General features: G+C 42.5%; 2 protein-coding genes across 2 annotated transcripts; both read left to right on the top strand.

Annotated features, from left to right (window-relative positions):
* The first annotated feature begins 1,873 nt into the window (after positions 1-1,873).
* ddx4 (DEAD (Asp-Glu-Ala-Asp) box polypeptide 4) lies at positions 1,874-7,262 on the top strand. Its single transcript, XM_033325500.1, has 22 exons — positions 1,874-1,933; positions 2,705-2,735; positions 2,862-2,910; positions 3,043-3,090; positions 3,169-3,225; positions 3,552-3,611; positions 3,753-3,802; positions 3,886-3,904; positions 3,980-4,033; positions 4,147-4,185; positions 4,261-4,296; positions 4,395-4,433; positions 4,515-4,657; positions 4,917-5,069; positions 5,146-5,300; positions 5,457-5,586; positions 5,679-5,845; positions 5,946-6,091; positions 6,386-6,485; positions 6,563-6,833; positions 6,995-7,090; positions 7,185-7,262. Exons 2-22 carry the CDS (start codon positions 2,715-2,717, stop codon positions 7,260-7,262), a joined length of 1,911 nt encoding a protein of 636 aa, XP_033181391.1. The 5' UTR covers positions 1,874-1,933; positions 2,705-2,714.
* Positions 7,263-8,183: 921 nt separating this feature from the next.
* Positions 8,184-11,279, top strand: ccdc14 (coiled-coil domain containing 14). Its single transcript, XM_026301988.1, has 9 exons — positions 8,184-8,294; positions 8,893-8,948; positions 9,047-9,122; positions 9,233-9,305; positions 9,389-9,493; positions 9,567-10,031; positions 10,151-10,447; positions 10,523-10,625; positions 10,771-11,279. The coding sequence occupies exons 1-9, from the start codon at positions 8,271-8,273 to the stop codon at positions 11,156-11,158; spliced, it is 1,587 nt and encodes a 528-aa protein (XP_026157773.1). The 5' UTR covers positions 8,184-8,270; the 3' UTR covers positions 11,159-11,279.
* The last annotated feature ends 247 nt before the right edge of the window (positions 11,280-11,526 follow it).

The following is an 11,526-nucleotide window of genomic DNA, read 5'->3' as shown; positions in this document are numbered from 1 at the left end:
GAAACCAGAGTACCTGGAGAAAACCCACACAAGCACAGGGAGAACATGCAAACTCCACACAGAAAGACCCCTGATGGGTTTCAAACCAGAAACCTTTTTGCTGACCACCAAGCCACTGAGCTGCCCCAGATAAGGTGATCCCTAGCTGAAGTTCACAAGCTACCAGCAGCATATAAAGCAACAGCCACACCTTTACCAGCTGCAACATTAAAATCATACAGACATTAGTGCATTAACAGCTATAAGCAATAAGCACTTCTGCTTTTTGTGCTTTAGGTGAACTGGACTTTGTTGCTACTACTTTTTCACTTGTACTTAAAGGTACAATGTGTAAAATGTGAAAGATTTAGCGACACTGGTGGTGAACAAAATGAGTTTCCCTGTCTAGAGCCAGTTTTTGGTTTTGTCCATTCTGGGCTACTGTAGAAACACGGAACCCTAACATAGATGCCTTGGTGAAAGAGGACCCACTACCTATGTAGTCACAGAACTACATTACCCATATTTTCAAAGGCTATATTCTAATATGGAATAATATGATTACTCTGGTAGGTTGTCCCTGTGCAATATGAACACAACCAGCATTCCTATGCTGGAATGTTATCATACCAAGTAGAGGTTTTATAAACAAGAATATGAACTCATCCACAAACATCTAATGTTCCTGGTTATGGTTTTATTTTAAATTAGTCAAAGATTATATACATCTTTGCTTCTGATGCTTCTGCATGTTATCAGAATGAAGGCGATCAGTCTGTGTGAATGATAAGAATTGAACTATTCACTTCAGTACCTCTGATTTCTAGTGAGAAACGCACAAACACACCAGCTGTGTGCGATCATCAGCCACTGGGAAGAGGTCAAGGTTCATCCAACCGGACTCGTCTGGCATCACCACATTAGCTTCAAGCACTATATTACCATATAGTTTTAATTTTTACTTCTGCCCAACTGTATCCCCTGCCTCATAGTATAAAATATGCCCCCTACTTGCCTCTGTCACATCAGACCTTCAGAGATCAAAAGCTGCCTTTCAAATTAAAGCATAAAATTACTGGGAAATTCTCAGTTTATTATTACTTTTATTTATTTATTGCTTGGAGGGACCATCTGCTATTGGTCAGTAAATGTGATAAAATAATGCATGTGAATAGTTGGCCAGTTCATGATTCTAACTCACCTAAACTGTGACATTTACATGGACTCTGCTGCCAAGGTGTGATATTTCAAGCAATACACTTTTTAATCAGTCAGTGATAGGAATGCTAGGGACTCTCTCACAGAGCCCAGCAGATATACTGACAAGCTGACTGTTCACATTTGTGCCAACATAAGCTTCTATGCCTGCAGATATGAAAATCAAATTCACAACACAAGAATGCCCAAGAATATTTAAGGTCATAGTTTGTCCAGCAGAGGGCACTGAAGGCACTGTAAAGTACAGATCACAGGAACCAGTGCAGCCAGGTTATATTATATCCATATTTTAGAGATCCTTGACACCAAGTATTGTGTGCTTATGTTAAAGATCATACACTATCAGTATCAGCCACAGGTCAGTCAAACAATGAGCCAGCAAAGGAAGATAGATAGATATATGTAGTGTTATAAAAGTTTTAAAAGAAAAATAAATGGATTTTGAATGGGGCTTAAGTCAGCGTGCTGCAGAAATAATAAGTCTTAAGTTATTCAAAGTTATAGCATGATAATCATTTTAGTTTACGCCAGTTACAGAAAAAAATTGACTGCTGCTTATGATTTTCATACTAATTAGTTTAGTTGTACTTGCAAAACGGTTCAGGTAGGCGGGAAAACAGCGGAGCTGGCAACCCTAGGCAGCAGGTCATGTGCTCATTTGCATACGACCTCTTGACGGGACGGAGCGGAGCAACAAAGCAGTAGTAGTTATATTCTACTTGCAAAGCTTTGATAAGTATGACTGTATTTTCTCACAAGTGCTATTGTTAAAATAAGTTTTTAATGGGAGGTTTATTTTGTTCGTGGCTCAGTGCGTACCCGTTTAGGTTAGCGAAGGAATGGTTACGTTAGCAACGGTGTTAGCTTCAGGTGCAGGTGGTCTAACGCTATTTTATCAAGCATGGCTGCAAATAGTCGACGTATTTTAGGAGTAATTAAAGTGTTAATCGTGAACCGGGCATGTTGGCTGCATGTTTATGATGTCTTAATCCGTTCACCCGCGTTTTGGCTAAATTTGGAGTTCAGCTAACGCTAGCTTCTAGCGGCTAGCTTGGAAAAAGCACGTGGTTGGTAGCTAACGTTAACCTTGCGGTGTTGGTTAGTTACGCGGTAGGATTTGCAGATTTATTTTGAAAGGGTTTAGTTAAAAAACCGATGCTATAATCTCACACATTGCATATTTATTTTATTAAATTTATTATTTAGCCTAGTACTCTATTAGCTAACGGTATTTCGGACACGCGGCAGTAAATTCAATATACCGTGTTGATAAATGCACACACAAGCTTGATTGCTTGCCGAGTCTCTGTGGGAGGGTCTTACGAGCCGTAACATCCAAACATTTCAGAGAAATCATGACAAAACTACTAAGAGAAGGCTTTTTTTTTTTAAAAACACTATAAAAGTTGAAGATTTCAACTGAATATAGTGCAGTACTTATTAAGACACATAGGTAACTTATAGTTATTATACCTGAAAATATCTGAATGTTGTCTTGTGTCTTCAGGTGAGCAAAAATGGACATCGAAGAAGAACCGGTAAGTGGTTTTGCTGACAGCTCAACAAGGATAATTAGTCATTTGTCAGTTAAGTCCAAGTTTTGTTGTTACTGCCTTTGGAGCAAGAAGATGTGCAACCTGATTTATATATAACCATGTTTACAGGTAACTAGTCCTAGTATTGTCTCATTAATGAACAGCACCACAAGCGGAGGTAAGTTTACTGCTCTGGGATCATTTTCCCTTGTGTTGAATGTTTTCAAACATTTAAAATTGATTTTCCTCCAGCCTGCATGTGTTTTTAAAGTTAAAATGAAGCATTACTGGATGTGTACACTGTCTTTAGGCACCGAAGGAGATTCCTGGGACACCGATTGGGGTATATGTGAAAGGGGTAAGTGTAGAAAGGATGAGCAAAGATGATTTCTCTGTTAGTGGACATTTATAATGAATGTTTTCCTGCTTTTCTCAGGTCGTGGTGGAAGAGGCAGAGCCAGGGGACAAGGATTTAAAAGCATGTTTTCACTAGGTGCCCGTTCTTCCCATTACTTTGATGAGTAAAATGATTTTTAGTGATGGTCGAAGCGGCACATCATCAGGCAATTAAAACACTTAAAACTATACTTTTGGCATAAATAACTCACTTTGTTTCTTTCAACTTTGCTTTATAGATCCTAAGGTGCTCAGTTTTTGGTTCATCCAAGTAGTAATGGGCAGATATGGTTAAACATTTAAAGTTTTTGAGCCTCAAAAGCAGCAAATACTGTAAAATCTGATTTTGAAACAGACTTTATTACAACCAAACAAGCCTTGGAGATTCAGTATCATCCATCCTTCTCCACCTTTTCTTTCTAGATGAAGACTTGAGCAATACAGGAGGAGAAACAGGTGGTTTCAGAAGCAGAGGAGGCCGAGGTGAGCCATGAACTCTAAGTTAGTAGGTTTCTAATAAAATCTTTGAATGGCGTTTATGGAAAAAAAAAAAAAAAAAAAAAACCAGGATATATATATATATGTGTGTGTGTGTGTGTATTTATATTTATTTTTTTTTTTCAGGAGGTGACAGCGGATTTGGCAGAATGGATCGGAGTGAAGTAAATGGTAACGTTTTCATGTGTTTGGTCCAGCATCTGGTCAGTTCTGAGCTCATCTAGTGTAAAGCTATTATTTTTTTCTTTTTTCACAGGAGGTGACTGGAGTATTTGAAAATTGACTTTTTTTTTTTTTTTTTTTAAAATAAGCGTCTGTGTGTAAATGCTTGTTTGAATATTATATGTTGTGACCAGGGTTTAGAGGAGGACCCCGAGGAAGAGGCAGCAGAGGAGGATTCAGGCAAGGTATTTGAATGACTGTGATTTTAGCTTTCTTTTATATATATATATATATAGTAATGCACCCCTTTATTTGAAATGTGAAAAGCGTATGATTAATGGTTGAAAATGTGTTGAAGGCAAGGACCAGGGTGGAAGAGGAGGAGGCTTCCGAGGAGGTAAATGACCGATCATCAAATTCGTTTGGAAGAGTTATTTCATATTTGTAACCAGCGACTGTTTTGTTACTGCAGGCTACCGTGGAAAAGATGAAGATATCTTCTCTCAAGGTTGATTGTTCTATTCACTTCCAAATGTACTGCTTTTTTGTTTGTTTGTTTGTTTGTTTGTTTGGAGTCACTCTCTAATTGACATGTATGTGATACAGGGGCAGACAGAGAAAAGGAAGATGCAGGAGAGGGTGACAGTAAGTTAATAAACTGTTGACTGTGAATATATCAAGTCTGACAGTATGATCCAGCTAATGTTTCTCCCTTCTGGCCGGAAGGACCGAGGGTCACCTATGTTCCTCCAACTCTCCCTGAAGACGAGGAATCGGTTTTTGCCCACTATGAGACCGGCATCAACTTCGACAAGTACGATGACATTATAGTGGATGTCAGTGGACCCAATCCACCACAGGCTATCATGGTATAAAGTCCTCATATTCAGTAGATCCTTTAATTAGTGGGTAGACGCTTAGGAATTATATTTGAAGATTGCCCACTTTTCTTTTTGTTGTAGCTGCTACGTAAGACACAGTAAGGAATTTGTTTGTTGTGATGAATGGGCACTTTGATTAGTTGTGTTAAATGGTGAAATGTTAAAATGTGGACAATTCAGATGGCTTCATGCCAGTGAATGTGAACACTCCTTTAGAACTGGTTTGTGTTTTGTCTGTTGTGTTCAGACTTTTGATGAGGCAACATTGTGCGAGTCCCTGAGAAGAAACATCAGCAAGTCTGGTTATGTGAAGCCGACTCCTGTGCAGAAGTACGGCATTCCAATCATCTCTGCTGGCAGAGATCTCATGGCTTGTGCCCAGACTGGGTCTGGTAAAACGGTGAGGCGACCGAGAGTAAGCACCTTGCTAGAAGTGTCCGGGCACAGTTTAAATGTCTCGTCCGTCCTTCCTCCAGGCCGCGTTCCTGCTCCCCATTCTGCAGCAGCTGATGGCGGATGGCGTGGCAGCCAGCCGCTTCAGCGAGCTACAGGAGCCTGAAGTCATCATCGTGGCCCCAACCAGGGAGCTAATCAACCAGATTTACGTGGAAGCCAGGAAATTTTCCTTTGGGTATTCTGAGACTTTGGCTTTAACAAATAATTAATGAAGCCCTTCAATGCTCTAAAAGATGTTAAATACACCCACAAATGAGAAAGATTTATGATGGTGCAAATTCTCCTGGCTTCTGATCTTGTTTATTTATTTATTTATGTATTACTATTGCAGGACGTGTGTGCGCCCAGTAGTTGTTTATGGTGGCGTTAGCACTGCACATCAAATAAGAGAAGTGTCAAGGGGATGCAACGTCCTGTGTGGAACACCAGGTAGACTGCTGGATACGATTAGAAGAGGAAAGGTATACTATTTTTTTTATTCATGTAAACATCAAAGTTGAACAGTCTTGAGTGAGAGACTTAAAGATGTACTGGATGGTGTTATGTGCTGCAGGTTGGTTTGAGTAAGTTGAGGTACTTGGTGCTGGATGAGGCTGACAGGATGTTGGACATGGGTTTTGAGCCTGACATGCGCAGCCTGGTGGGCTCCCCGGGAATGCCATCCAAAGAGAATCGTCAGACTCTGATGTTCAGTGCCACCTACCCTGAGAACATCCAGAGGTCTGATCCCGGCTTTTACCATACACCGTGTGCACAGCTGTTCTACATGTGAGCTGGGTTTCTAATCAGCATATGCCAATAATAACCCGTGTATTTACAGGATGGCGGCTGACTTCCTCAAGCCTGACTATTTGTTCTTGGCTGTGGGTGTGGTGGGCGGAGCCTGCACTGATGTGGAGCAGACATTTGTCAAAGTCACCAAATTCTCCAAGAGGGAGCAGCTCCTTGACTTTCTCAAGACCATCGGTAATTTTTTTTTTTTTTTTTAAACTTTTTAGCTTGCTGTTCCAAATCTGTTGGTTTCAGTGTTGAGAGAAAAAAAAATCTAGATAAAGTGAATAAGCTCACTATTTTGTCAATAATAATAATTCCAATGTTAAAGTTGTTTCTAAGTTCAGCAATTGTATACATTCAGTTGAAAGTTTAGAGGCTATTACTTCAGGAGCATGCTTGCAGTAATTGTGGACAGTTTACTAGTACTGGCCCGAAGTGGAATGTAATTAGATGTGTATTGTCACTTTTCACTGGTGTTGATTGCAGGATCAGAACGCGTCATGGTGTTTGTGGAGACCAAGAGACAAGCAGATTTTATAGCCACGTCCTTGTGCCAGGAGAAGCTCCCAACTACAAGCATTCATGGGTGAGCGATGTGCTGACACATCTTTATTTCCTGCTTGGTTTGTGATGCTGACACTACCCTGTTGTGTTGTCTTGTAGAGACCGTGAGCAGCGGGAGCGAGAGAAGGCCCTCGTGGATTTCCGCTCTGGCAAATGTCCAGTCCTGGTGGCGACCTCTGTAGCGGCTCGTGGGCTGGATATTCCAGATGTGCAGCATGTGCTGAACTTTGACCTCCCCAACAACATCGACGAGTACGTCCATCGCATTGGGAGAACCGGCCGCTGTGGAAACATCGGGAGGGCAGTTTCCTTCTTCGACCCAGATGTTGATGGCCAATTGGCTCGCTCCCTGGTCACAATCTTGGCCAAGGTAAGATGTCGCCGCATTCATAATCATTCACACTTTTGATTTACTCATCGGCAATGGGAATAATTTTACACATCTGTGTGAGTCAGTGTATAGCCATATAGGACTTAAAGCACAGTCAGTGTCACCCTTACTTGTTTCTACCTGTTGAATCGAATTAATAGGCCCAGCAGGAAGTGCCTTCATGGTTAGAGGAGTACGCGTTCAGCAGCCCCAGCACCGCAAGTTTCCAAAACTTTGCTTCCACTGACTCCAGAAAGGTAACAGGACCAACCCTTTGGTTTTATAATTTCCTACGGTTTTTCTTGAGAATCCCTGTGACGCCACTTTGTTCTCTATCCACAGTGTCCACAGGGAAGAGCTTTTAAAGACAGCAGCGTGACGAGCCAGCCTCCCGTTCCAGCTGCACCTGAAGATGATGACTGGGAATAGAGAGGAGCACACACACACACACACACAGCCTCGACTCGAATTTATTTTCATGTTCGGTTTGTTGTAGTTGTACAAGTGGTTTTGTTTAAAACAAAATAAATATGTCGTCTGAGGCCTGAGAATGATAAAAATAACGTGAGATGTCAAATACAGAAACCAGGTCTTTTGTATGTTCACTACAATTTATTAGTGTTTGCTGAGCAGTCTAGTATGAAAAGATAGTGTTTTTGTTTTCATCATCGCTTGAATTGAACATGGTTAATAAAGAAAACAGTATGCCTAATTGTGAGAATTTAAGAATGTTCCAAATTTATTTTGTTTCCTGCAGAAAATGGAGGTCGCAAATAAATACATGTTCAACACAAAACTTGGTTTTATTGTCAGCTGTGTGAAGCCTTAAGTGTCCAAAAGCATTTGATAATTAAAGAAGCAAAGTAAGTGTTGCCAAGTCTGAAAGGATTGAATGACAATATGTTCCCCTGTCAGAAAGACCCTGAATTCCAGCATTATTCATAGCATTGCTGTTGGTCTAATTTCAAAACGGTTCAGTAGTGATAAAATTTCAAGATCTTATTCAGGTGTTAATACAATTTAAATGTCAGATATTTGCTTTTTGTACTTGCAAAGCTTTGTTTTCCCGCCCATATGCAGGCCAGCGTCATCTCCATAGCAACAGGCAGTATCAGACGTAAGAACTGCAGTAATTACGTCTGAAAGAAATTTAGTTGGAGCTAAGATAACTTTAAGACTGCTACAATACCGGGAAGGACGATTACGATTTAATTTTTATTTTCTTAAAAATACTTCGTTTTTAATGCTGACAAAATCTTCCGGGTCCTGCAGCTCGCGCCGCACGTCACTTATCGCGTTATTACGATTGGACCGATTCGATTGGTCAACTGAATGTTTCTTAAAGCAAACGTCCGTTTCAACCGGAAGCAGTAAAAATGAAACAACGCTTAAAACTGAAAATCTGACAAAAAACAGCAATCTTCAGGTCAGTCCATAATGAAACGAATCGTTAAACGCAAGGTAAGTACTAACTCCATGACATTGTTAACATGTCTTAAAGTTATTTTGAAGTGAGTAATTTATTGCAGTTATATTTTCAATTGATTTTTATTATAGTTTTATCACACATCACTATTAATATACATACAATTTAAAAAGATATATAACAGACTTGTAAACACTAACATGGCATCGCAGAGACAGGAAGCAGTAGGAAGGTGAGGAAAAATTCTTCTCACCTGTAATTTAAATGGTAATTTTGAGTCCATCAAAACTCTAAGGTAACTTATACTCGAGCACGACTTGTAGCCTGTCCCTTGACAAAGACACCGAGTTCTACACTGGGACAGTTTTGATCTTGTGTACTGCACAGTTCATATTGGAATTATTCTTAGTCAGTAATCATCGCACTAAAACTCCTGCAGAGCTCAGATTATGGGATGCGTGGAAATACTTGACCCATCTGATACAAGTACATTCCACCTTACCCCAAAACTGCCACGTTTTTATGCCTGCCTCGGTCCCCACACACAGAGATCCCGATGTGGACAGAAATGTCCAGATACCTCATTACTTTAAAACAGACTTGAGAATGATTGTTGTTGGTTGTGACTGGCAGGTGGTGACATCTGGGAGGCTGACAGGTGGGGTCAAAGTGCAGGAGGCCAGGAGACAGTGAGTCCATCAGGCTGTTTTAGTTTTTAACTTTTTACTCTACATCCTTCTTGTATATCCACTGTATGTTTTTGTGCTCCTCTGACGTGTGTCATTAGAGTGAATCCAAAACCTGGACCAGGAGACTGCCCTGAGCCAGCCTACTCTCTGTACTCCACAGACTCTGAAGACCAGGTAATTAAATGAGCTGGTTTACAGTCCGTACACAAGACACAAGAGGAGACTTCCAGACGAGTGGAACCGAATGTGTTTGTGGGGCTCCCACCTGTGTTCTGTCCTTTCAGGTCACTACTCTCCATGAGGGTCTGGACCGCTGCGCCACCTTGCTTAGTGGTATCCTTCAGGCCGACCAGGCAGGTCAGAGGAGTTTATAACAAGTAAAGTTGAGAATGCCAAAAATCTATTCTGGCATAATAACATACAAATGTGTGTGTGTGTAGAAGCCTCTCCAAGCTTTCCTAGAGCTGGGGTGGTTAGAGCAGTCAAATTAAGACCATCCACCCCACTGGGGAAGAAGACCATCAAGAAACTACCCACAAAGACAGGTAGGTGTGTGTGCATGTGTGAGCTTTGCTATTTAAGAGTCAGAGTGTTAGGACTTTTCATTTCCACCTCCAGGCCAGAGGACCGTTCAGCCAGGCCGGTGTGATCATGGCAGCTCAGCTCCGAGAACAGCACATCGGTCTGCAGCTGCACATGCGGGAGTCAAGCTTCATCCCCCTCAGAAACAATGTCAAACTCCCTGCACCCCTCGACCCCAGCCCGGAGCCTCCACCCTTCCACCTCGGTCGCAGACCTCCACACCGTCACTCCGTCAGACTGAGCGCCCACCAACTTCTGAAGCTCCACGCTCACACTGCAACGAAGAAGAGGATGAGGAGGTCCCGGTGAGGGACATCGATACCCAGAGCACCAACACGGACATGCACAGCTGCACCGTGAAGATGTCGGACATGCACCTGGAGACTGGACAGGCCGGTGATGTTGCTCAGCGCACGCACAGCAGGGAGGACTGTGGGGAGACGGACATTAACACAGTGCAGTATCTGCTGGAAGAACTCAAGGCTCTGATCACCGGACAAGGTAGCCTTTAGACACCGTACGCTTCTTTCATTCCCTGTATAACAAAACATTTGCAGCATTGCATTCAGCTCGTGCCATGGAGCTAAATCTATTGTGCGTTTGTGTGTGTGTGGGTACAGGTAGCGTAGCAGAGAGGCTGCTCAGTCGTCTGGAGCAGGCTGTGACCCCACCATTGTTTAATGTCAGTGGCTCAGCCAGTCAGGCTGTGAGTTTTCTGAACCAGCAGTTAAAGGAGAAGGAGACAACCGACACGGGCCCACTCGTGTCCACAGTGTTGAGTCTGCAGGAGGAGCTCACCACCGCTCAGTCCAGACTGCTGGAGATCCAGGAAGACCTAACGGAACTACGGAAAGCCCTTCAGGACACACGGGAGCAGCTGAGTGACAGAGAAGCAGAGAACGCAGCCATCAGGGCAGGTTCGTCTCTACCGTGTGGTTGGGCAGTGTACAGTTTTTGCTGGTTTTTCTGACGCTGTGTGGTCTTTTTTGCAGACTTGGAAGCCACCAGACACAGGTTGGCAGACAGTGAGAGAGAGAAAAGTGAGCTGGCTGCACTTGCCCAACAGAGACTGGAGGAGATAGGAAATCTTAACAGGTTGCTGCATGTGTGTGTGTTTCTGTGTGAACGCAGGTGGCTTAAGAGTGTATTCAAACACCTTTTTAAAGACAGGTGGACTTCAATAATGTTCTAGACACGTCAAGGATACAGTTTGTTGTATTTCTGTTCTTGGCTGTTTCAGGATCCTTCAGAGCCGGGATCCATCAGATTGCTCCAAGGTTGGACCCCCTGCAGACCACATCACTCAGTACCTGATGTCTCTGAGCCAGGTCGATCCCACACACAGCGCACCAGAGCAAACGAAGCCCAGGGACATATTTTCACATACAGATATCAGATCTCAGCAAGGTGACAAACCCACGGTGGCCTTGGCCTCTCACCCCGTCAGGCGGCAGTCGGTCTCCACACTCTCCGACTGCGATGTGGCGTCTGCGTGGTCCGACTGGAGCATGATGTCTGGGTCGACCTTTGACACCAGAGACGAGGTGGCGTTCAGGGACGGCCTAGCAGCCCTGGATGCTAGCATAGCCAGCCTGCGGAAGACTATTCAGTTAGATCTGAGGAGGTGACAATGCTTAAGCTTCTATATGAGCTTATCTCTGTATATTGTGTTTCTATGAGATATTGTGTGCTGTAATGGATGATTTATGATGTGATATTTAAGATAGAAATAAAGCGTTTTTAACATTTGACAAGACACACCATTTCTTTAAGAAAATGCAAAACAGGTTTTATTAGGAAAAGAGCCAAAATTTAAATACTATAAAACCACTGTAAGATGCAGTAGTGCCTGTTTTTTGGCACACAGTGCATGTTCCCACAGAGACATAGTGTTTTATAAAAGACCGCCAAAAAGCCTACGGTAAGCTTTACAGAATTACAGTACAGCTCAGGTTAAAGACATTCGTCTGCACAAAAACATAAATAACCAACGGTT

Source organism: Mastacembelus armatus, chromosome 2, assembly GCF_900324485.2.
Source record: "Mastacembelus armatus chromosome 2, fMasArm1.2, whole genome shotgun sequence".
Classification (NCBI taxonomy): domain Eukaryota; kingdom Metazoa; phylum Chordata; class Actinopteri; order Synbranchiformes; family Mastacembelidae; genus Mastacembelus; species Mastacembelus armatus.
This window is presented reverse-complemented; position numbering and strand designations above follow the sequence as displayed.